Source organism: Myotis lucifugus, unplaced genomic scaffold (assembly GCF_000147115.1).
Source record: "Myotis lucifugus unplaced genomic scaffold, Myoluc2.0 scaffold_11, whole genome shotgun sequence".
In the NCBI taxonomy this organism is placed as follows: Eukaryota; Metazoa; Chordata; class Mammalia; order Chiroptera; family Vespertilionidae; genus Myotis; species Myotis lucifugus.
In genome coordinates this window covers 5,541,495-5,568,745 of record NW_005871059.1, presented here as the reverse complement: position 1 = coordinate 5,568,745, position 27,251 = coordinate 5,541,495, and the positions used below count along the sequence as shown (strand labels likewise).

Here is a 27,251-nt window from a genome sequence, read left to right as displayed (position 1 = left end):
ATTTTTCTCCTATAATTTAGAAAATTTTGTCATGTGTAATGTAAATTCCCCATACTTCTTCTGAGTGTAGGTATGAATTTTTGAAGTAGACTTAATTTGATTATCCTTTCCAAAGTTATTTGAATGTAAAAGAAGAAAAAGGAAACCTTTACTTTTTCTGAAAATATACTGTCATTTGATTTTTTAAATGTAATTCTAAAATAGTGGTATGAAATTCAACCTGATCTGAGAAAACATAATTTTATTTTTACAAAGGCTACAGTTTGCATGACTTTGAGGGATGCCAGTATTTGCAGTTTAATTTTTTATTTTACATATGAAAACGTGATAATGTTTTATGTGTTGGGCAGAGACTTTGCTTCTAGTCATGATGGAGTAACAGAGTCCAGACTTTGCTTTGTGCTGTAAACAATTGAAAACTTGACACAATGTATGAAATAATTGTGTTCCCGCGTTGAGGAGTTGCACATGACCTTGATTTCAGAGGGGAGACAAACAAGGTGAACCTTAAAATCACTCAAGCTTTCTGCCTGGAGGCAATTTCCTGGTTGTTGTTCACTGAGAGAGAACACAAACAGAGTTTAGCCATCTTGCTAATTTAAGAAGACAGAAACTCGAAGTTTCAGAAGGCCAAGGCAGCTAGAATTTGTAATGCAGAGTAAGGGGGAGGAAAGATCTATGCAGAAAAAGTCCCAGAAGTTGGCTGCGAATTCCCTTGAGTATTTGATGAAATGCCGATTTGAGCATGAGTAGGATAAAATTCAAAAAGTTCAAGTAGCCCTAGCTGGTTTGGTTCAGTGGATAGAGCATTGGCCTGTGGACTGAGGGGTTCTGGGTTTGATTCTGGTCAAGGGCACATGCCCAGGCTGCCGGCTAGATCCTTAGTAGGAGACGTGCAGGAAGCAGCTGATCAACGATTCTCTCTCATCATTGATGTTTCTCTCTCTCTCTCTCTCTCTCTCTCTCCCTCACCTGTCTTTGAAACCAATAAAAATATATTTTTTAAAAATTCCAGATAAAGAATAATTACTGGGTAGCTGGATTGTAAAGCTCACATGGAGCCAGAAATTGTTCCAGTCTTCACAAGCCAGAGTGGAAACACCTTATTAAATGCACAAGAAATTAAGTAGAGACCCCAGAGGGGCCACACCTTAATAATGAGACCAAACTATTCACAAAATAGAGACTATTTTGCACTTTCCCTAAAAGATTAAAAACATGACTCAAAGTGAGCCACAAGTCATTTAGCTGCCTGCCAGAAGGAAGAACAATACTTCTTCAAGAAAAAATCTCCAGTGCTCTACACCTTGTGTGTGACCACACATGGTCAGCATCTAGTCAATAAACTTCAGATATATGACAAAGTGAGAAAAAGTGAGACATAACCAGAAGGAAAATCCAGTAACAGCAACACTCCCAGAAATTACATTGATGAAGAAATTAGCAGTCAAAAATATTAAAATATCTACTTAAATTACATACTAAAGAATTTAAAACAAAACATGAATATCATGGGAAGGCAAGTAAAAATATTAAAACATTACAAAATGGGACTTATACAATGAAAACTAAAATATATAAAAATAGTATTTCAATGAATGGGGTTAACAGATATTAGACATTATAGAAGTAAATATCAATAGTTAAAAACATAGCAACAGGAAATAAGCAAATGAGGCACACAGAGGGAAAACAAAGTTAAATAAATGAACAGATGCTCAGTGACTTGCAGAATACAGTCAAGAGGTATATTACAAGCACAATTAGAGACTCAGGAGACAGGCTAGAGAAAATCATTAAAGAAATAATTACTTGAAAAATATTCAAATATAATGAAAATGTAAACTCTATTTCATGAACCTCAACAAATCCCAAAGAATTTGAACACATAATGAAATTGCTAAAAACCAGTGATAAAAAAGAAAATCTTAAAATTAACCACAACAAAAAGTTCTGTTACAGACATAAAACAAACTCAGAATTACAGCTGACTTCTCATCAGAAACCATATACAAGGCAAGAAAGGAATGATATGTTTAAAGTGTTAAAAGAAAAAAAATATTTTAACCTAGAATTCTATTTCCAAGGACAATGGAATGGCAGAAAGTGCTAAAAGAAATTTAAAAAAACACAACCTGCCAATTTAAACTTTCCTACCAAGTGGAAATATTTTTTTTTCAAAAGTTAAGCCAAAATGAAGACTTGTCAAATGAATAAACAGTGAAAGAACTCATAATTCTTACACCAGCACTACAATAAATGTTAAGAAATGTTCTTCAGAATGAAGAAAATTATAGGGGATAGAAAATTGGGTCTATACAAAGGATCCAATGATGTTAAAATATATTTATTGGGTAAATATCCTATCTAATAAAAGAGTAATATGCAAATTAACTGTCACTCCGTCACTCTGTGGCAGAGATGGCGCGCCCATAGCAGCCAGGGCAGGACGCTGGCGACATCACCCCAGCAACGTGAGCCCAGCAGGCAAGCGTGGCCCACAGGCAGCACCCAGCAGGGCCTGCTTGGCCATTGCCATGGTGTGGAGCAGGCAGGCCCCACAGAGAGTAGAGAACCACGGGGAGCGAGCCCAAGCCGTCAGTAGGACATCCCCTGAGGGCTCCTGGATTGGAGAGGGTGCAGGTCGTGCTGAGCCCTCCCCCCACCCTGCATGGATTTCATGCAACGGGCCTCTAGTAAAATATAATAAATTTTTTCTTTTTCCAAAAGTGGATTTCAAAGATAATTGTTTAAAGCAAAAATAATTTTCATAGGGGATTATAAAATACATGTAAGTAAAATGTATTAAAACAATACCCAATAGGAGGGGGAGATGGAAGAATATTGTAGGTGTCTTACAATGTAAATGAAGTGGTATAATACTATTTGAATGTAGGCTGTGATAAGTTAGTGGTGCATATTTTCAATCCTACAACAGCCACAAAAGCAACACAGAGGTTTAGCAAGTATGCCAATTTTAGAGATAAAATGAAGTGCTAAAAAAATTCTCAATCCAAAAGAAGGCAGAATAAAAGGAAAAGAAAACATAGGACAGATGGAATAGACAGAAAAAAAAGATGATTGATGCATATCCAATCACACCAATGATTTTAATAAATGACACATTAATAGAAAGGCAGAAATTGTCAGACTGGAGATGAAAGCAATATCTAATCATATGCTGTTTACAAGAAACTCACTTTAAATGCAGTGTGTTTTGATGTTTATTTTTGTATCGTGTAAGTGAAAAAGTGCTTACCAAACAATTTGAAAATGGGAGAAAGTTTAAACTGCTCAGATAATGAGCAATTCTTCAGTAATTTTGGGCTAGTCATTTTTCTTCCAACAATTTATGTGACCTTTTGAATTCACTAGAGCAAATAGCAAGACCAATAACTGGGCTATACTTTCTTAGCCATCAGTCCATTTTTATCTATATAAAATTTCTCAGACTTTCATAATTATAATAAACATTCCATAACTCTTCATTCTCAGTTTTTATGATTTAATGAGTTTTTATTATGTAGAAACTTTTGTGTTTAAATATTACTTGTTCTTTCAGAGAAGAAAGCTCTATCTTTACTTTCTGAGAATAATTAATACCTATTAATATAAATAAGAATAAAATTCACCTGTTTTATTATTAACTCTGTAAAAGATAATGTAGTCAGTTATCTTTATTAAAGAAATTATTATTGAAAAACTTCCAAATCCAGCATGAAATGAATTGAAATTCACATTTGAAGTCTAAGGTAACCAGGTATGTTTTAATCCATGTACTTAATTGTCTCCAGCATATAGAATTTTTTTTAAAGTTACCTTTTTATTGCAGTATGAAAACAAGTCATCTGAAATAGCAGACTTTCTTGAGAAACCTTCTTTAGGCATGTGAAATATTGCTATGTTACAGGTTATACGGAAAGGAGAAGTGAGCTGCTGCTGGATTTGCACAGCCTGTAAAGAGAATGAGTATGTGCAAGACGAGTTCACCTGCAAAGCCTGTGACTTGGGGTGGTGGCCCAATGCAGATCTCACAGGTAGGAGCTGTTGTACTTGTAAACCTTGTCTCTGGTGATTGGCCCTTTCACAATGTTTAAAATGTGAGCAATCAGCTCATGCCCTGTTTGATGTTCATTTACAGTATGCACTCTCTAAGGCTCATGCAAAGAGTATACACAGACCTCTTATAAATTTTCCATGATCTATGTTAAAAGTAAAGTTTATTTAAATCTAAATTTAAAAATGTATTGACAGTGAATCCTGGTATTCCAGTTGTTTAGTTTCTTTTTAAAAATTTCATTTGAAGATATTTCTAATCACTTGAATTTATATTTGAACTTCTTTCCTGAACATCATGTCTGAGGTACTATAGCAGGCCCTATAGATACAAAGATAAGTGAAATATAGTCCCAGCCATGTTTTGCTTAAAATCTATTAGGGAAAAAAACATGTAAAAATATAAAATATAGCCCAGCTGGCTTGGCACAGTGGTTGAACTTTGACATATGAACCAGGAGGCCACAGTTTAATTCACGGTCAGGGCACAAGCCCGGGTTGCGGGTTTGATCCCCAGTGTGGGGCATGTAGAAGGCAGCTGATCAATGATTCTCTCTCATCATTGATGTTTCTATCTCTTCTTCTCCCTTCCTCTCTGAAATCAATAAAGACATATTTTTAAAAAAATTCTCCTTGACTATAAGTAGATGAATATTAATAAAATTATCCTTTTAAAGAATTTAATCCATCATATGTATAAAAGTCACTTTAACATTCAAATGAGTTGAGCCAGCAACAGCTCAGACTGACTTTATCTTGCAATAGCAAAATGTTTCATATAGCTAAATATCCATATTTTTCCAATCTTTTCTTTAGGATCTTTTAGAATATACATCTCTCACACTAATTTATACTTAGTGTTAAATGCCATCTGTTGTTTCTGCATCTTTTAGTCTTATACATGAATGGAAAATGAGATCTCATTTGCCACTTATTTTGTGTCATGTCAGGCTCAGAGCAAGGGTGCAGTACAGGACAATGTGTTGTTGGTTGTTGCCATGGTAGCAGTAATTGTTAAAAAAGAAAACCCACAGGCAGAGAATCCCCCAAATCACTAGAAATACTCAGAGGAGTAAATGCATTGCTTTTAAGTAGGTATTTCATTTGCATGGGTGGTTTTGTTTTTTTTTTTTACTGAATTTCAGTTAAAATTGATAAACTATTCTTTTCTGAGAAATGGTGCTTTTTTAAATTGAAGAGAAAGTTTCTTAAGATATGTTTAAAATACTTTTATGAGATAGCTGCTTTCCATATATGCTCCAGAGACTCTAATATTAATGGATAAAAGCATGTTTATAAGTGAGTTTTTATTTTTATTAGCATATGTTTTTTGGCTATGGAGAAAAATTGGTATATTTCTTAGAGGATGTGATTTCTGAAGCTGTTAGTAAGTTTGTCATATTTCTTTTTTGGAAAAAATGCACATTTAAATTTTACACTTTATTTTTTTATGATGCATAAACAGGGATCTATTCTGCCATAATATATAACTTCACAGTAGTTTAACAATTCATTGGACAATTATATATAATCTAATGCTACTTATTTCTTTTAAAAGTAAAATAGTATAAGAAAATTCCTCTTATACTACACTAAATTTAATCATTAAAAAATAGAAAACACTAAATTATAGCCCTGGCTGAGTAGGTCAGTTGGTTAGGCCATTGTCCTGATATGCCAAGGTTGAGGTTGAGGGTTCAATCCCCGGTCAGGGCAAATATAGGAATCAATCAATGAATGTATAACTAAGTGGAACAACAAATCAATATCTCTCTTCCTCTCTCTCTCTCTAAAAGTCAATGAATGAAAAATTTTAAAAGACAATACTAAAGTATGAAAATTAACTAATATTAACCATTTTTCTTCATTAAAGTAGTTGCAGTGATCTCTCATATTATCTACTTATTTATTTATTTAATTTTATATATACACAATCATCTGCTTTATACCCGTCTTTTCCTTTTTCTTTTCTTTTTCTTTTAGCAACTGGGGTCATATGAATGAATAAAATAAGGTTTATATCCTGGGGGATGAGCTTCATATGAAATTAGACAAGTAAACAGTTATGATATAAATCCTACAATAAGAATATGTGCAAAATATCATATTAACATAGAATTAAAAAAGCAATTATTTTTTCCAGGGAAGAGAAAAGCCTTCACAGGAGAAGGAACATTTGAGTTGAACAGTGAATACTAAATAGGCACTTCATATGAATGTAATAACATTAAAGAAAGCATTCAGATGAAACCTTATGTAATCATGAAGTGTTATTGTAAATGTTATTAAATGCCCAAGACACTTTGGGTAGAATAATTGTGGCCTTTCTTTACTTCTTGATTCATATTGTTTTCTTTGCCTAATTGAAAAGAAGTCCAATATTAAATTTTAGCTTCCTCCAATGCATTTGAATCTTACAGGTGAGCCAATACTTGGTTCAAAAATTAGGAATAATCCCTGGTCCTCAGATCAGAGTTATTACCACTTCCCTTGGATTTTGCTCAGAAATTTGTAGACTACTTGAAGGAAACTGACTTGTCCGATGGCTCTGGATTGTCTGAGATGACTCTAACCATGGAAATTGTCAGGTGTTTAAGTTTCCAGGACTTTAAATACATTTTGCACAACTCCCATAATGACTTCTCCTTTTGGATGAGGCTCAGGTAGGCTCAGAATACCTTTCACCCATGTTGAAGGTAACCTCCACCCCTTCTAGTCTTGGGATTCCCAAATACACCCGGAGGTTGGATAATTCTTCTCTTGAAACCTCACAATAGGACAAAAGTGCTTCATGGACCGTGCAGTGTTCATCATGGCAATCAGATGGCACCAGGACAAATGGAGCTCTGGCCAGTGTGGGGCCTAGCAGTGCAGGAGGGGAGATCCTGAAGGAGAAAGCCTGCCTAAACTGAAGCCGGCCAACTGAATTTCCAGAGTCTTAGGAGAAGAAAATTCTCCAAGTTATGTTTCCTGGCCTTGCTCAGGAAGCCTTATACTCAGGAAGCCATTATTTAAGGTTTTCAGATGAGCTTCTGAGGTGACAATTTTTAAAAGTCCAAATCAGATGCATCTGGGCCACCAGCAGATGTGTTTATTTGAATTTTGATCTTGGAGCACCAACCTCTGGGTGCATGAATGCCAGCAGGCACCCTTCCCTTTTTAGGTAGAGTTTTTCAGATGCTTCATCTTCTCAGTTGAGCCTCCTGTCATGCTAGTTCTCTGCTATGAACATTTTAACATCGATGCCACAATGCAGAGTGATGCCTGTAGATGGATCCCAGTGATCCCCTCACCTACTCACCTACCTACCTGCCTGCCTGTGTGAATTCTTAATGTGATGATAAAACTGTGGGGACATGTTCAAGTTTGAAGTACAAATGCCTGAATGAAGCAAATTGAGAGGGGTGGTCATTGTGTTGTGCTGCAGTCTGGGAGGGTACAAGTTGGTCATAGCCAAATTCTGTTAGAATGATGGGTCTTGTTTGGGCATTCTGATTATGTTGCAGATTACCAAGAGAAGGGAATGGTGGGGTACTGATAGTGATCTTTGATTCATCTTGCTTTATGTTTTTTAACTTGAATTTTACTTGATTAGATTTCAAAGTAATCTTGGCATTCAAATGGAAGGACCCTGAGGTAAGGGTTGTAGGACGGGGAGGGCACAGCTTGACATTGATACTAGGAGGGGTGGGAGTGAAGAAATGGAAAGGGGTGGTTAGTTACATTGCAGAGGATGCGGGTGGTAGGGAATTTGGGTTGTAGAAAATTCTCTGGAGAAAATATCATGGGGCAGAGCTCTGGAGAATTTAATAGAACTTGTGGGCAAATACATGTTAATATTAGTAAATTGTTAATGCTAGTTGAATTGTTGCTTGGAAGCACAAAAGTTCCTTGGATATATTCTAAAGCACTTAGGACTCTCAGTGCAAGGGAAAAAAGCAAAATTATTTTGCTTTGCTGCAAGGTGGGAAAGACTGAAAAGGTGTAACTGAAAACCTGAGTATGGGTCATTTGAAAGATGGGTCTCACAAACTTGCATCAGCAGGGTCCTAACATCCTTCACTGCTTTGTAAGCTTCTTAAGTGGTGTATCTGAAGCTGTGAAGATGAGTCATAGAAAAGACTAAATGCTCAAATTATGGACTTTTAAAGTATTTAAGTTTGAGCCCAGCCAGCTTGGCTTAGTGGTTGAGCTTTGACCTATAAACCAGTAGATCACATCTCAATTCAAGGTGAGGGCACATGCCCGGGTTGTGGGCTCTATCCCCAGTGTGGAGCATGCAGGAGGCAGCTGATCAATGATTCTCTCTCATCATTGATATTACTATCTCTCTCTCCCTCTCCCTTCCTCTCTGAAATCAATAAAAATATATAAAAGATAAAAAAGATCAACTACTGGTATTTAAATTTGAGATTTTGGTATACACTTAAGATGAATTTAGATGTATGCTTTTGAGTTACTCTTCTTGGGTTACAACTTGTTTTTATTCACTGAGATTTTGTGATTGAAAATTCTGAGCAAAGTGCAAAACAAGGATTTCTAAAGGAATTTTTATGTTACATCATGCCCTATAAACACATCACTTGTCTTTTCTTTGTGGCCAGTATTAATAGCAACAACAGTTTTTGCTTAATATTATCATTTCAAAGTCATTTGAACAAGGAGAATCAAATAACCTTTTGTGGTCACTGTAAAATGACTGTAATATTTGGTAGCAAACAGTCCATGTACCAAGTTAGAGTTTAGCATCCATCATATTTTTAGTTTAAAAGTTTTGCTTTTTAAGTGATCCAGTACTAGAGGGGAAACTATCAGCCAAAATCAATTTGGGGATTGGAGCAAAATGGGGTGTGATCTGATTGTAAAAATGTAGGGAAGGATCTGAAAACCCTTTATGATATCACTTGTTTGAGATGCATCTACTGCCGTGGTTCTCAACCTTGGCTGCACATTAGAATCCCCTGGGATTCTTTTTAAAATCCTGATTTCTGGGCCCCATCCTCCGGAAATTCTGTTTCTATGTTATGGGGTGGGGCCCCAGAAATCAGGATTTTAAAAAGATTCCCAGGTGATTCTAATGTGCAGCCAAGGTTGAGAACCACTGATCTACTGAATTGGTAAAGTAATACCAGTGGCTTTTTTTTTTTTTTAATCATGGCCCTCTTCCCCTTAAATTTCACTTTAGAAATTTTAAATCCACAGTACATTTTGCCCTTGGGCTTTTGCTGTCTTCTGGTGTGTTGGTTTTTTAAAATGTTTTAAAACATGTGAGTCTGATTGTTCCATTCTTAATCAGTGACTTGGGCATGGCACAATTACTGTCCTTGAGATTTAAAGAGTATTAGTTATGCACATATGGGAAAATAGGTTGGGTATGTTGTTGTGCCATTGAAACTGTAAAAATAGATAGTGAGAAGTATTTGTATGTTGCTCTGTTTGGTAAGAACTAGTACTGTTGCTTCATGTACGTGACTAATCCTTTATCCTATATAATAAAAGGCTAATATGCAAACTGGTCACTATGATGCACACTGACCACCAGGAGGAAGACGCTCAATGCAGGAGCTTCCCCTGGTGCTCAGTGTGTTCCTACAGGGGGAGCACCACTCAGCCAGAAGCCAGGCTCATGGCTGGCGAGTGCCTCTGTGGCAGCACTAAGGACTCCTCGCGGGATGTCTGCCTGCCAGCTTAGGCCCAGGGAGCAGGCCTAAGCCAGCAGGCAGACATCCCCCAAGGGGTCCTGGACTGTGAGAGGGTGCAGGCTGGGCTGAGGGGCCCCCCCACCCCCTAGTGCATGAATGTCGTGCACCAGCCCTCTAGTAGCACAAATAAAGGTTTGAATTCTAAACTCAGAAAAAGAAAAAAGAAACTCAGATTAAAATCACTAAGGGATTTAACCTTCAGCAATATTAAGGTTCCTTTTCATTTGTCCAGAGAGTTTGGAATAAATTGTTTGTTGTTTTATGTGAGGCCCTTGTGTAAAGATTACTAGTCAGAGCAGTCTGTTTAGCATGATCATCTCTAAAATATTTCTATTATATTTTTTAGATGTTTTTATAGTACCTTTTTACTGCAGAGCTCAATAATTGCTTTCTGAAAGCAATTATTTTACATAGCATCAATGTATAAAAAATTGACATTATTTTAAATTTTTAAAAAGTACCTGAAGACTTTTTAAAAAAAGTTCCTATCTTATGTTAAATAAGTGAATTATTCTGAAAGCATACCAGCTATTAGTTTATATATCTGTTATTTTCTCTTAACAATTTGTTATGCCACAAGGGGGCCACAATTTATTTCTTAGAAAAGTTTGGATCGTGGTAGTATTGCATTTTGTAATACTTATTAGACTATTTATTATATATTAAATCTGGTAGTTTTCCTTTTTATTTTTAGTATAAGAACAATAGTATTGGGTTGTTTAAAATTCATTTCTGGGTAGGGGCACTTCTTAAGTGACATAAACACAACCCTGAGATTTTTCTACATTGATTAAGATATATGAATATTATATCAGTGGATAGTAATATAGGAAGGAGAAGAAGCAACAATTCATAATTAGCTAATTAACTAGTAGAAAATGTTGGCTGTTTTAATAGGGTTTTATTACTTATGATAACACTTAAACAACCTTGTACAAAACCTAAACATATTTGGACCAATTTAGTTTATGCCTGCAGTTGTCCTTATGCATTGGCTACTGAATTAAGAAATTGGTTTTAATGGGCAAATTGGTTATCTATTGCTGTATCTCTCCAAAACTTAGTAGCTTACAACAAACACACATTCATTATCTCACAGTTTCTGTGGGTCAGGGATATGGACACAGTTTAGCTGGGTTCTCTGCTTCATGATCTTTCACAGGCCTAAAATCAAGGTGTCAGCGAGGGATAGGGTCTCATCTGAAGGATAGACTTCCAATCCTACTTGTGTGGTAATTGTGAGAATGTAATCCTCAAAGGTTGTTGGACTAGAGCAGTGATGGTGAACCTTTTGAGCTCAGCGTGTAAGCATTTTGAAAAACCCTAACTTAACTCTGGTGCCGTGTCACATATAGAAATTTTTTGATATTTGCAACCATAGTAAAACAAAGATTTATATTTTTGATATTTATTTTATATACTTAAATTCCATTTAACAAAGAAAAGTCAACCAAAAAAATGAGTTCGCGTGTCACCTCTGACACGCGTGTCATAGGTTCGCCATCACTGGACTAGAGTTTCAGTATTTTCCTGGTTGTTGGATGGGGACTAATCTCGGTTCCTTGCAACATGGCAGGAGAGTCGGTTACCCAGATGAAAATCATTATCTTATTTGTTGCTTTACCTAAAGATCCACAATTACATTCATTTCTAGTTTATTTACTTTGATATTCTATCTAAATGTCTAGTCACATATAGAATATTTATGAGTCAGTAATTATGTATTTTAACATTTTTCTCTGGTTTGATTCCCCTAATTCAGGTTTGAGCCCATTTATAGGAAGAAAAGATATAGTCCTTTTCTCAGTTGTTGAGCCCACCCCAGAATTGGTTTCCTAAAGCCTGTCTTCAATCTTTATTTAGTTTATAACTTTGAATCTTTACCAAAGAAGAGCTTCTGAAATTGCCTTATGTAATGCATTTTTATTTTTAAAATTTTACACCACTGTGTTATTTAAATCTTCTCTTTTCTAATCTGCTGCCTTTAAACATTTTCCTCCATGAGGCTAACAATTAATTGAATTAGTTTGTATATATCTATAGAGTGTAACAATAAATATCTAATAAAATTCCTGAATTTTACAGAAAATATTTTGCCTGTAGCTCTAAAATTTAGGAAAACCATTAATTATAGCTCTTAAATTGGCTCAGGGTTTTTTCAACTTCCACAGATATGACTTGTGTTCTCCAAATTTAAAATATAGTATTCTTTTCTAATGAAAACTTTGATGTCAGAACAGTTCATTAAAAAAAAACATCAGGTAAAGTTACATAGAAAAAGAGAAATGCAGAGAGGGTTGCTTTCAAAAGGTTACCAAAGCTTTGACAAAGACTACATTGGAATTTAAATTTTATTTAGCAACTTCAGTATGCCAATTAAGAAGCTGAATATTAACTATTTAGTATTTTATTTCCTAATTTGTCTACAAAACCTTTCATATATTTTAATTTATGGATTGTGTCATATCAAAAGTTCTCCCTAATGATCATTGTTATTCTAAATATTCTATCTATTTAATCATCTTTCTAAATTTTCTAATGCTGGTATTTAAAAAAAAAGGATCATCTTTTACAGACTCTTCAAGGAAATTAGAAGATTTAAAATTAAAATGTGACTTTTTATAGGAAGCAGAAGTTCTTCCAAGAAGAGGATGAGACCTTCACAGACAAACCCTGACAGACAAGAGAGAGGCCACTAAGATCAGTCAAGAGATAGTGCTTGTGAATGGTTGGCACTCATTTGTTAAATGTGCATCTGCTCCTGATTGGGTGTTTATCAGAAACAAGTGCTGATACTGATTGGATGGCATCTAAAAACATGGTCACCGAGGGGTGGGGGTGTTGATTAACTGAACAGGTTACCAGGCCTACAGAACAATGTCTCCTCCTAAATTTATGGAAATATTTTTATTCTCACAATTTGGGAAATACAGGCATAGACCAAACACAAAATTCTGTTAAGGAGTTGTCTCCAGGACCTGAGACATTTTTCTCTCAGTGTGAAATTTAAAAAAAGATTTTATTTTCCATCTCGAAGGAAAAGATTAGCCAGGCATTTAGGAACACAGCTCTGTCTCTCTTTTCAAGAGATGGGTGAAGGGACATTTCATTCTTGCTTGGTATGTCTGGTAGAGGCTGATAACTAAGATGCTCCTAATTGCCACATACAGATCAGACATAAATAATAATGAGGTGAGACTTGAAATAATATGATATCTGACAAATAGGACAATGTGGATTCTTCTAAAAAATTGAAGTGAAATTATTGTTTAAAACACTGTGCTGGCCAAGAAAAAAAAATTGTCTGTAAGCTGGACTTGCCTCTAGGCCAGTGATGGCGAACCTTTTGAGCTCGGTGTGTCAGCATTTTGAAAAACCCTAACTTAAGTCTGGTGCCATGTCACATATAGAAATTTTTTAATATTTGCAACCATAGTAAAACAAAGACTTATATTTTTGATATTTATTTTATATATTTAAATGCCATTTAACAAAGAAAAATCAACCAAAAAATGAGTTTGCGTGTCACCTCTGACACGCGTGTCATAGGTTCGCCATCACTGCTCTAGGCAACAACTACATGAAAATAAAAATTGTATTAGTTTATTTCTTACTAACTTATCTAACACATTCTCACCATTTAACCCCCGCTGAAAACATAGTCTTTCTCTTTCTAGAAGTGTAGAACCAAGTTTCACCCATAGTGTGTCATTCATTTATAATGCTGGTATTAGATAAAGAGGATCATTTTTATAGATTCAAGTATGTCATATTAGGATTGTAATGCAATTAGGTTTAAGAACATAACTGTCCAGAGAAAACAATAATGTATTTTTATTTGTGTAATAGTGAAGCATTTTTAAAAGCATTAAGATAACATAAATCATGGAAGATGTGAATTTAGCTATGCCTCTAGTAACTAGAAAGCACTGTTATTATTGATCAGTAGAAATCTTAGATTCAATTTAAATCTACTTTTCCCCTCACAGGCTGTGAACCTATCCCTGTCCGCTACCTGGAGTGGAGCAATATAGAATCCATCATAGCTATCGCCTTCTCCTGCCTGGGCATCCTTGTCACCTTGTTTGTCACTCTCATCTTCGTGCTGTACCGGGACACACCAGTGGTCAAATCTTCCAGTCGAGAGCTCTGCTACATTATCCTAGCTGGCATCTTCCTGGGTTACGTGTGCCCTTTCACTCTCATTGCCAAACCTACCACCACGTCCTGCTACCTCCAGCGCCTCCTGGTTGGCCTCTCCTCTGCCATGTGCTACTCTGCTTTAGTGACCAAAACCAATCGCATTGCGCGCATCCTAGCTGGCAGCAAGAAGAAGATCTGCACCCGGAAGCCCAGGTTCATGAGTGCCTGGGCCCAGGTGATCATTGCCTCAATTCTGATTAGCGTGCAGCTAACCCTGGTGGTAACCCTGATCATCATGGAGCCCCCCATGCCCATTCTGTCCTACCCAAGTATCAAGGAAGTCTACCTTATCTGCAATACCAGCAACCTGGGTGTGGTGGCCCCTGTGGGCTACAATGGACTCCTCATCATGAGCTGTACCTACTATGCCTTCAAGACACGCAACGTGCCCGCCAACTTCAATGAGGCCAAGTACATCGCCTTCACCATGTACACCACCTGCATCATCTGGCTGGCTTTTGTGCCCATTTACTTTGGAAGCAACTACAAGATCATCACTACCTGCTTTGCAGTGAGCCTCAGTGTAACGGTGGCCCTGGGGTGCATGTTCACTCCCAAGATGTACATCATTATTGCCAAGCCGGAGAGGAACGTCCGCAGTGCCTTCACCACCTCTGATGTAGTCCGCATGCATGTCGGCGATGGCAAGCTGCCCTGCCGCTCCAACACTTTCCTCAACATTTTCCGAAGAAAGAAACCAGGGGCAGGGAATGCCAAGTGAGTAATCTGATCGGGTTTGCTCTCTCTCTCTCTCTCTCTTTCTCTCTCATTTTCTTTTTTTTCTCTATTTGACTAAATCATGTTCTTCACTTTTCCTAATGTTTTTTCTTAACATTTTCTTGTTTTTTTCCTAATCTCACATTCTGTTGGATTAGGATTATCTTCTTGTTTTCATTCCTTTGAAAGAGCAAGGGGCATGAAGCACCAACCAGCTGAACATATTCTGACCTAGAATCTGCAGCTTCTGTTCTGCCAATAATGTTTTCCCTTTCATGTGGGTCCTCTCTCTATGGAACATCAACACCTCTATGGGGTCTGGGTCAGAGGTGCAAACTCTAGTTCTAATTTCTAGTTTAGACCATGGTTGGAGATCTTTTGTGATTTATTTTTATCACTCTAGAGCCACATCATCACTAATATGGGGTGAGAGGAAGGGAATTAAGCACTTGGGGAAATTTTTCAAAATTTGACTACAACTGAGCACCAAGTATGTCCTAAATTAAATTCCCTTAAGCAACTGTAATATCATGTCCCTCTTATTTATTGAACTTTAATATATACTGTAATAAAGATGTTCCATAATTCTATATATTAATTGAATTATCTCAACTGCAAGGTCATGATCAGAACTTTCTTAGCCATAAAGTACCAAAAGAATTAAGAACCACATAAAGGTGATGAGCCCCAAACTTGAGAATCAGTGTGAACATCAAACTCCAGATTATTCTATTCTGGTAATTTTTCTGAGTAGTTTACATAATAAACACTTTCCTATCTTCTTCCTGACTCTGCATTGCAAATAAGCATATGCTAAATTTTGCATGAGTCATCTTTTCTGAGGTCCATGAAGTAAATTTCATGTAACATTTACTATTTTGAAAATGACATGGATGCTTGAAGCTCTAAAGGTAATTGAATTGTCCAAAGATAAATTTCCCCATTAACAGTATTAATTTTACTTTTTGAAACAATCCTTTAAAATGAAGACTTTTAGTAGTAATTATTATAATGTATACATTGCTTTATAACTATTCCACCTACCTGACAAGTAAGCAAGATAATAGGGATTGGTGTTATTTTTCTCCATTTTGTAGATGAGGAAACTGAGACACTGTGAATTTATGTAACTCTGAAGTATAATTTCACTTAGTTAGCCATTCTTTGCCTATGTCTTAACTGGCATAACATTTCTCATCTTAACATATGTCAAAAAATCTACATGCCTTAAATTTCTAGTTTTGTATTTTTACTTGCCAAGCAGCACCATGAGCATCTCTTACAGAAATCCTGTCATTGGTTTGATGATCAGATGAGACAGTCTATGGAAAAAATATATTTTTGAAATCCATAAGGTTATTTCAAATAAGGACATCCCTAAATTTTTTTTAGCATTATGGATGAAGACAATAATTTACACCTACTTCTCACTGTATCAACTTCAAGTTCTTCATAGGATGCTGATCATCCAAGTTGCTTAGTCATTTTTTGCCCTACTCATGGTTTTTATGCTACCCAGCACCCCTCAGTAGCAGCCTCCTGGCAGGGGATTACCAGCGATACGAGAGCAAACCAACAATGCCATTAAATGAGAAAAAAATAGACCGTAACCACAGAGTCCAGATGTAAAGTGGCATAACAGTTTTCATTCAGAGGAAAGGAATAAGAGGAAATGAAATGAAAATAAGGGAGAAAATACTCTTTAAGCTGGAGTATTTAAAGGAATTAAGAGACATTCTTTTTCACATCCCATATGGCTTTATGAGGATTCCGTCCCACCATCCACCCATATCTAGCTCCATGTTCCTAACTTGTCTGCCTCTATTATGGTTCTTCAGAAACTTTCATTTGATGTTTGGCCAGGGGTCATTAATGAAAGCTGTGCTTCCCACCACTTAATGAAAAGAGAGAACCTATGTGATCGAGACAGCTTGTGTTGGTAACCAAGAACGTGCCTTGATGAGAGCTCTCCCCGTGATTCTGTGTACAGACAGTATTGGGACCTGCCCAAGAGAGCAGCGACTGCTGATGGAGAGTACACAGTGCTGGCTGCTGGGAAAAGATGAAGCTGGCCGATGTCACTTTAAGGAGGCTTAGCACCTCTATCGCAGCCAGGCATTGCAGTACATTCTGATCACTTTCTCACACCTGCAGATGCTTTCCTCATACGCTGACAATATTCCCTTCACTGTTTTGAATTTGAAAGTAATTTCATTTGGGATCCTGCTTTTGAGAGAAAAATCAGCTTGGTCTAAATTAAAATGGTTCTCTAGGAAATGCTGGTTTCACCAGTAAGTTGCTTAATTATTGGCTGTAATTGATCAGGCACTATCAGATTATCACAGTAAGAAAGATACTTCTAATTAATAATTATTTCATGCAGCTTTTTAGTACAGTCTGTAGCTTCTCCAAGGTATGCCACACAGCTAAGCTGACCCATAGAGGGTATTTGAGACTAAATTTCTATGGAAAACAACCATTCACTTACTCATGTGTCTCATTTATTCATTCTACTGTTGCTTCTCTTGTAACTCTCTCTGAGGCTGTAATTTTAAAATGTAACAATAATCTCAGTGCCTGTGTCTTTACCATTTTATTGTTGTTATGTTTTCCTGGTTTGTCACCAGAGTCACAAAAACTACAAACAATCTAATATTTTTTACAGCAACAAAAATCTAGCAGTCTTGCCAACACAAGAAAGGGGCTGAAAACTCTAGAGAACAAACACATCACCCAGTGAGTTTATTACCATTCTGGATGTGTAATTCCTGCGTTTATGGTGCACCGAGGGTGTTCAGCAGTCTGCAGATATAGCTATAAACACAGAACAGATGCTGTAATGAAGAGCTTCCAACTGATCTATCTGTTTGAATATTATTCTGAGGAGTGACAAGTCTGACTGCATTCTCATAACAGGCTGTTTCTGAGACACATGGGTGGGATGACATCGTGGGTCTGTTTTTACAAAGTTTACTTCAATTTTTTTTTATTTCATTCACAGCCAAATATCTGACTCAACCAAAGGTTTGGGCACTTGTTTTACATATTCTAAAATGTAATATCAATAAAATGGTTGTCTGGGTTACTTGAGTTGCTTATAGTTAGAAGTCCTATAAAACATAATTCTACCTTGGAATATTAACTGAATAGTATATTTGCCTTGAGATTTGTAATTTCTTTAACTGTTAGGTTAATGTATTTGAATGGGAAAATATCCAGGCTTAACCTAATGTAAAGATATTGGTAAAATTCTCTTTGTTGGCAGTAGAAGAAAGATATAAACTCATAGATATTCACAATTAAATTATTTAGATCCAAGTGATTTATTGCTTCCCTTTAAAGCCAAAATGAGTTAACATTATGCAACTGAAAAAAAATTATGTAAATGACATGTTTCCTTTAAGAAAAATTATATCAATGACAAAATGTCAAACTAACATTTCTAGTTATTTTCTGGATAAATAACCTCAATGAGTGCCAAATAATTTGATGGCACATGGAACTAAAATGTGATAGTACACTTCTATGACCTGTATAACTATGCAAAACTAAAATAATTACAATCACAAAAAGGCATTAGGATGATGCAAGCAAATAATTTTAAAACGTAGGTTTCTAAATAAATAGAATATTATTATGTTCTTATGATTGTTTTTTGAGCATTTGAATATATGTTTCTACTGAGTATAAGAACTAAGTGAAATACTAAATGGAGTGATGCTGTGAAGAAATTTTACTCTTGGTCTGCTAGAAACACTTTTGTCCACAAATAGAAGTAAATAATCATGCAGCATTAGTGATTATGCCCTGGATAAGGATTTGAATTTGTCTTTCCTCCTTTGATTATGAAAGGAAATATGATAGTGAGCCAACAGACATCACAATCAAATAGAAATAACAGGTTCTCTTTTATAGAAAGAACTCATTTACTATTCTAGCTTGTAAATGAGAAAATCTGTCATTTTGAAGTTATTTTTCCCGTAATAACACAATAAATGGCATTAAAAGTTATTACAATTCTTCACTTACTTCTATAGCAAATAACATAAGATATATCAAAACAAAGTACTTGTCATAAAATTTTACTGCTTCATAGTAATATTTATGGAATACCTACTGATTATTCATTCATATATTCAATCAATCATTGTTTCAACAGTAATCTTAGAAGCACTTTATAATATTAGTGTTAGGTAATATTCAAGATAAAAAAAGATATAAGAGGCAGAAACTGACTGTGCCAATCTTGCAACATAGTAAGGGAGACATTTAAAACCCTGACAGAGTATACTGGTATAGGTGCCATAATAAAGGACCAATGTAATTTTATGAGTGTTCAGGGAAGAAAGAGATTAAGGTCAGCTAGTGGAGTAATATCTGTGGAAAGAAGAGAAAAGATTTCTTAATAAAAGTGGAATTTTAAGTTGACCTTAAAGGATGTTTTTCAACAGGAGAAACTATGCTATGATGAGACCATTTCTCATATGGAAAATAATGTAAGTGAAAGTTCAGCACGTTAATGCATTTTCAGGCCACAACATGGAATCTGGTATGAATGAAGTACATGGAGAAGTATAGTGGTGGGTAAATATGTAAGTTCAGAAAGAGGACATATTACAGATAATGATCAATTGTTCTAAGAAGAAGCTTAGATATTTTTGTATATAAACTACAAGATGCAGTAAAGATTTTTGTGAAGTATTATGATCATGAGTAAGCTTTTTGGCGGGGGAAGAGATCGACTGTAGAAAGATGCTTGAATAGAGTGCTATAATAATCCAAATGACAGGTTAAAGATAAAAGTCTTAAACTAGAGTAGTGAAATGAAAGTCAAATCCAAAGCATCATATATGCAAAGAGTTTTTTGAACTTCATTTATTAGAATTGAAATATTGATTTGGGAAGAAGAAGGAAGGAATAAAAAATAGAATACCACTCTCATGATTTGAGCCTGGGTGACTAGAAAAAATACAGCTACCATAAAAACAGATCAGAACTATGGGAGTAAGACTGGGGAGATGCTGATGATTGGGTTTCAGATTTATCTATTGAAAATGCTATAAAAGCATCCAAATAGAAACATTTTAAGTTATTTAGAAATTTAAGTCAGGAGCTCAAGAGAAAGGTATGAGCCAGATTTCTAGATTTGATGGCTCAGTTATCAGAATATTTAGAGGCCAAAGCAGTGATATGACATAAGGAAAGAAGAAAATAGAAGGAAGAACATTAGGAAACACACTTGAGAGATAAGGACAGTCAGAAGGTGTTAAAAAAAAAGGAATCTAACAGAATGAGGAAACAGAGGAATTGCAGTATCATGGAAACCAAGGAGGGGACCGTGTCTTAGGCAGCTCAGGTTGCCATAGTAAAATCCCACAGACTGGGTGGCTTAAAGAACAGATAATTTTTACAGTTCTGGAGGCTGGAAGTCCACATCAGGGTGCCAGCATGGTTGACTTCTCGTGAGACCTCTTCCCTTGGATTGCAGACAGCTGCCATCTAGCTGTGTGCTCACATAACCTCTTCTCTTTAGGCACAAGGGAAGTGAGAAAGGGAGGAAGATCTGTCTAGTGCCTCTTACAAGAGCACTAATCCCATATGAGGCCCTCACTTTCATGATCGCTTCTAACCCTAATTACCCCCCAAAGATTTATCTATTGATACCATAACATTGGGATTTAGGACTTCAACATATGATTAGCAGGCCGGGGTAAAACCATTCAGTCCATTAACAGAAGACAAAACTTGGGATCCTTGAGATACCCAAGGATGGAGATACTATGGTTATTTTTGACTGGTTTTAAGAGTGTAATGTGGGTAGAATTTATATTGCAATAAGTTGAGGTGTTTGGCATTAAAGGAATTAAGATGTTTAGATACTATTTAAGGAAGCCAAGGAAAAGAAATAAGTGGTATAATAGAGGAGAAATTAAAGCTTGTAGTATCTGAGAAAGGAGCCTATAGAGCAGCGGTTCTCAACCTGTGGGTCGCGACCCCTTTGGCGGTCGAATGACCCTTTCACAGGGGTCACCTAAGACCGTCCTGCATATCAGATATTTACATTACGATTCATAACAGTAGCAACATTACATTATGAAGTAGCAACGAAAATAATTTTATGGTTGGGTCACAACATGAGGAACTGTATTTAAAGGGCCAGAAGGTTGAGAACCACTGCTATAGAGAAAGAAACATTGAAAATATAAGATATATCATATGGTTTATGCTGGGAAGCCTGACTCATTAATATAGAGTTTATATACTAACATAGAACTCTGCATTACACCTTCATGTACAGAGAGTTCTAAAAACTGGTGGCACGCATCATTATTATCAGTTCAGAATATCCATGCTGTGTGAACGGAGGAGCTGTGTATCTGCTGAAAGTGGAGGCATGCAAGTGTTACTCTGTGTGAGATGTGTATGAGGAAGGGCACCCTGTTGGACATGGCTTGGCAACCTGTCCATGCTTGGCCACAGCTAAAGAGAGATGAGGTCATTTGCATTCCATCTGTTAGTTTTAGTGCCCAGTGTACTAGTATAATGTTACCTACTCAAAAGGGTAACATGTGAACAATGTGTTTCTAAAGCTAATTCAAGTGTAAAAATGTTAGCAACTTGAATAATGAAGAAATTAAGGAGAGAGTACCAGTAGATTTGGAAGTTTCAGATCATGAGAACAGAGCCTATAGGCATTAATTAGAATCCTTTGACTGCAAGTTATAGAAGTCAATTAAATAGCCTAAGCAAAGGAAAGTGGAGTGTTTAATAGAAATAATATAAGGAACAATTTCAGGTATCTCCCAGTAACAAGGTTTGGAACATTTCGGGGCCATGTATGGGACTGGATTCCTAATGAGAAAGGCTCCAGGCCTCTATCTCATCTTTGTCTCCCTGCATGCCTTCTGATATTCTCCTTATAGATCTGCTTTGTTCATTTCTTGGACCCTCATGGTGAGTCTCAGGAGAGACCAAAGATACTGCTTCAGTTCCTCTACCCAGGTGGTTCTACAGAACACAGAGAGAGACTGATTGGCTCAACTAGGCTCAGTGGTCTATCTGCTGAGGTCAAGTTTGTAATGGACAAAGGGTGGAGTCACTGAGTATAACACTGTCTTCCAGAGAAGTATCACTCCTATTCCCCATGAGTAGGATCGGGGAGGCAATTCACAGAGAGAGGGGTATGATTTGAGATGAGCAGAAGCCTTGTAAGTGTCTAAACCAGGGTAAGCCCATCTCCACCCAACCCCTATCCTTTTTCCCTTGCCATCTGAATAAGTCACTTGTAAGTACCAGCACTTTATATTTAGAAACATTGACAAAAAGGAACTACAAAACCTACATAGTGGTGGCTAGCCAGCCAGCCAAATAATTAATCACCTATCCATGCAAAACAGGAGTAATATCCCAAATTCCAGTACATATGCCAGTGGGGGGAAAAGAAAACACCGTGGCTCTGGCACACCATTTATTATGCAGGTGTGAGATGTAGAATCAAACAAATTTAACAACCAGACCTTTTCTAGAGATTCCTGGCTAAAAAATGCTTCTCAGTTGCCTCAAAATGAAAAGAAGAAAAAGAGGAACAAAGAGGATGACAAAATATTATTTTAAAGGAAAACAGAGCATTACAACATTATTTTCTGAATGAATTAAAATATATCACAAATTACAGGACAACAATAAAATATTACTTGCTAACTGTCCTTAATCTATAATAATAAAAGCATAATATGCTAATTAGACTGGACGTCCTTCTAGATGACCTTCCTGATGAAGCTGGGGCTGAGAGGGAAGCCCGGGTCCCGGCTGCCAGAGGGCAGCCGGTGCCAGCAGCTGGGGGAAGGAAAACCTATTCTTGCAAAAATTTTGTGCATCGGGCCTCTAGTAGAATAGTAAAAGAAAATCAGCTAATATTTAATAAAGTTAACCCCAAAATGTCTGTTATTTGATTTTATTTTAAAGGGGTAAAGAGAAACCTCCTATAGTTGAAGGCAACTTAATACCCTCTATGCAGATTATTTTTAAGATAAATGAGGAGTCTACTGCTAACAAAATTAGGCCAAGTCCCTAGTGATACTGCTAACCATATTGAAAAACAACTTGCTTAAAATAAATCAATAACAATAGGAAATACTTTCCTTTCCCTGACTTTCCAGTTATGAAAATATATACTGTTATCTTGCTCCTAGTAAATGTTCTCAAGCACTGTGAGAATTAGTATCATTTTCTGCTTGACCAGACTTTGCACTGATTATGTTATTTGGCTTAGGTGGATATGGGATGAGGAGTAAAAAATGTATTAACAAAGGAAAAAAATTAAGACCTATATGATCAAAATCAAAAGAAATTATGACAAGAGGGCAGGAGTGGGGTGAGGGAGCAGAGGGATGGTTGTAGTTCTGTCAGCAGCCAGCTCTGTGACCTTAGCCATTGATTATGTCTTCTTGCAGGCATGTCAGGTGATTTTAGTAAGGTTTTCATAATCCAGTCCTTTGTTTAAAAAATATACGGAGGGGTTATTGTTGTACAGACTGTGGACAATTTGCTGGTGAAGATCTATTGCATGGTCCATGACCTCAGAGAACTTCAAGTACAGTGGAGGACACCAGCAAGAAACCTGAGGATAACCCTGTGACAGAATGAAGTCCTATGGCAGAGGAGGGGGAGCATGTTCTTTTAGGAGACATATAGCAGGGGCCTCTACTATTGAACTTTGAGTGGGAGAAGGCCTCAAAAGTCAATACTAAGTCGAAAAAGAGCTATGACCATGGTTCCATTAGCTAAAAGCTACCCCAAGTGGTGGGTTAAGGTGGGGGAAGATACAGAGAGAGTGTTCTAGGCAGAGGCTATGTGGGGAGCGGGGGGAGAGGGGCAGTGAGGAGGCAAGAGAGACCGCAGCATATTAGCAAAATGAAAAAAAAGAAGGTTTCATAGGGCTGACTATAATTTCCTATAGAAAGTATTTGTTTAGCATCAAATGTTTAAAGCCAAAAGTTATTCTAGGGCTGATCCTAGTATAAAGTCAGTTCTTCTCTGATGATTGGAATGGTTTCAAGGTCTGATGCTACTTTTTAAGACTGGGAAGAGAAGCACTAATGACCCATTCATTCAGCAAATGATTTTAAGACACCTACTATGAGGCATTGGGGCAAGTGCAGGAAATACAGTGGTGAACAAATCAGATCTGGCCCCTGTTTTGTGGAAGTTGATAGTCAGGAGACCAGACTTTGAATGAGTAACCACAAGTGTAGTTAGTTCTCTTAAGGATTAGAAGGATCTGACCAGTCTTAGTGCATGGAGGCTAGAAACATTCTCCCAAAAAAGTTTTATCTCAGCTAAGACTTCTGAAGGAGCAAAGAGGTTAGCTAAGAAAGGAAGCGGGGACTGGGTAGATAAGTCAAGGAATAAAAGTGTAAAGGCTATAAGCTGGAAAAAGCACTGATGGCTGTGGGAAATGAAATAATTCCAGGATGCCTGGAGGTGAGAAAAAAGGCAAGTGTGATGAGAAGGGACTGGAAGGGTCGGCTGAGACCAGATCACTGGAGACCTGATCACAGGCCTTAGGAGCTTGGATCTTGTCCTCTGAACAATGGGAAGCTGCTAAAGTGACAAAGTAGGGGTGCAGTGCGATCAGTGAGAAGTGTGTGTCAGAACTAGCACCCCAAGCTCAGTGTGAGGAGAGCAAGGTGAGAGGCTGGGGCTCTGGGGTGGGGGTGAGGCGGGGGAGGGCTGCCGCAGCGTCCTGGTGGAAGACCATAGTGGCCTGACCTAAGGCTTTGCCAGTTGGGGTGAAGACAGTGAGCAAAGATAAATGCTTAAAAGGTAAAAATAAAAAAGTAAGGTTGCTTTACAAAACTCTATTTTAAGATCCACAAACAGTAAGCACAGATATGCTTTCACCTCGGGGTTGTTTGGCTCCAAACCTATGATATTTGAATTGTGACCAGATGTAATGTGTTAACACATCTAAAGCATGATTGACCTACAAGAGGGTGAGACTGATCAGACACAAAAAGAGAAGAGCAGTCACTGAAACAAACAATGGAAATGACCATAGACCTCTTGGGTGTGAAGTTGGGTGAAGGAAATTGTGACCCATAGGATTTTTGAAAATGTAAGTCCAAATGACAAGATGATCCCTAGGACTAAAAGGATGAAGCAAACTATCTTAGTGTCATGCCCTCAAATGTTTAAGTATTGAAACTTGCAACCCTCCACCTCTTCTCTGATTCCCTGGGAACAGGCAACTACTCAATGTTGTCTTCCCCTACCTATAGGTCTACTTATGCATAGTTTAGTATCCTAAATCCTGCACATTATTTCCCATTGCAAATGAAATTGGAATTCTGGTGTATGACGATCTCATTACATGAACTTGTTTAATAGAAGTCTTACTCTGGTTGATGTATCATTCTTATTGGGCAAACAAAGCAAGTTCTGCTGCTGGACCTGCCTGGGTGGTGAGTGGTGGGAGCAGTGACTGCCAGGCTGAGAACCAGATCCTGGGTAAGGGAATCCCTCATAAACTGCACAAAGTTAGAGCGAGTTTTTTAGTAAGTCTAATAGTGTGGCCTTTTAATTAGAATATTTAGTTCACTTACATTTGATAAAAATGCTGACAAACTATTTTCTACTTGTCTCTCTGAAATGATTATTTCCATTTAAAAATGTCCCATTCCTCTCCTTTCTTGCCTTCTTTGGATTAATCTAGTATTTTAATATTCAACTTTCCAATCCATTAATGTGTTAGTTTTATATTCTTTTATTATTCTTTTTATGGTTACCCTAGCGACTACAAGAAGTATTCTCTAACTTTTTATAATCTCAAATAAATTACCATAGCAGTTTTATCACTTTCAAACAAGGCAAGTATCTTAAAACACTTTAACTGCATTTACTTTGTGTCAACTTTGTGCTTTTATGTAGTGCATTTTAATTTTGCACATATTTTACATTACTATTATTGTTTTGCATAATCAATACTTATATATTCCCACATATTTTTCCTTATGTTGTATTCCAATTATGGAATGAACTGGTTTGAGTGTGTATTGCAGTTTTACAAAGCTTGCTGTGCTTCCCCTGGTACATCCTGTCCAAGGGTACAGCTACCCAGGGGTCCTGAATAAGAACCTGGGTCCCAACTCTTGTGTCTCTCATTCTTTAAAATGTCTTGAACTCCTGTTTTGATTCTTCAATGCTATGAGACTTTCAAAAACTTCACTGAGTTTTAGCATCTTTCTGCTTAGCTTTGTACCCTGTGCTTTGTGCAGCGTAAAATTTGCAAAATTTTCTAGAGAAAACCCATCAAATGTTGGTCTCACTTTTCTTGACCTTCCTTTCTCCAAGATCTTGGCTTCTCAATTCCTGGCTGCCTTGGAAGACTTGAACTTAAATTTCTGTGCCTATAGTCCTGTGAATGTATCAAGTTTTCTTGCTTCTTTATCTCTTAGTTAAGACCCTCTGCTTGGATTCTCAGTCCGTTTTCCTGTACCAAGAATGATCAGATATCCCAAGGGAAAATAGAGCTTAGAGATTATCAATTTCTTCAAAGTTCTCTTCTTTCTGATTTATTGGCCCCTTGGATTCTGGTTGCCATGAAAGTATCCTAATGTCTTTAAAGAGTTTTAAAAATATTTTATCTGTTTTTTTTCTAGTTGTTCTCAGAGGAATAATTGCTTTACCCCAACGTGCCATATCTTAGCCAGAAGCAGAAGTCTTCTTATACCAATTTTAATATGTCCCATTCCCCTTTCTCAATAGGCTGTGATATGACTAAGATTTCTTTGGGGGCTACGGTGACTATTCTACTATTGTGAAAGAAATCCTATATAATAAAAGAGAAACATGCAAATTAACCATCCCTCCGCTACGCTCAAGCTACGCCCAACAGCCATGCCCACCAGCCAATCAGGAGCGAGTATGCAAATTAACCCAACTAAGATGGCCACGGCAATGGAGCTGGAGCAAGCAGGAGGCTTGGGTTGCCCCTGGCGATGGAGGAAGCCAAGCTTCCTGCTCAAGGCTACAAAGTTTCAATTATAGAAAATAAATAAATCCCAGATACCTGCTTCCAGCCAGCCGTGACCTCCGCTCAAGGAAGGACCTGGGCTCCGCTCAAGGCTACAAAGTTTCAATTATAGAAGATAAATAAATCCCATTTAAAAAAAAGAAAAAAGAAAAAAAGGAGAGGCTGGGAGCTTGGGTCACTAGGGGGCATGGCCAGCCAGAAAACGGCCATCAGCCCCTCACCCAGGCTGGCCAGGCACCCCAGCGTACCCCCACCCTGATCCGGAACACCCTTCAGAGCAAACCAGCCAGCCCCCACCCGTGCACAAGGCCTCTATTCTATATAATAAAAGGGTAATATGCAAATTGACCCTAATAGCAGAATGACTGGGAATGACTGGTCACTATGACACACACTGACCACCAGGGGGCAGACGCTCAATGCAGGAGCTCTGCTCAGCCACAAGCCAGGCTGATGGCTGCCAGCACAGCAGTGATGGTGGGAGCCTCTCCTGCCTCCTCAGCAGCACTAAGGATGTCCGACTGCAGCTTATGCCTGCT

At 37.2% G+C, this 27,251-nt stretch overlaps 1 protein-coding gene across 3 annotated transcripts in view; it reads left to right on the top strand.

Annotated features, from left to right (window-relative positions):
• Positions 1-27,251, top strand: part of GRM1 (glutamate metabotropic receptor 1) — a 297,798-nt gene that overhangs the window by 250,618 nt on the left and 19,929 nt on the right. For all 3 annotated transcript variants that reach the window (XM_023750083.1, XM_023750084.1, XM_023750085.1), the window contains 2 exons: positions 3,911-4,037; positions 13,748-14,678. In XM_023750083.1, the coding sequence (XP_023605851.1) occupies positions 3,911-4,037; positions 13,748-14,678 (1,058 nt within the window). The remainder of the gene's footprint in view (positions 1-3,910; positions 4,038-13,747; positions 14,679-27,251) is intronic.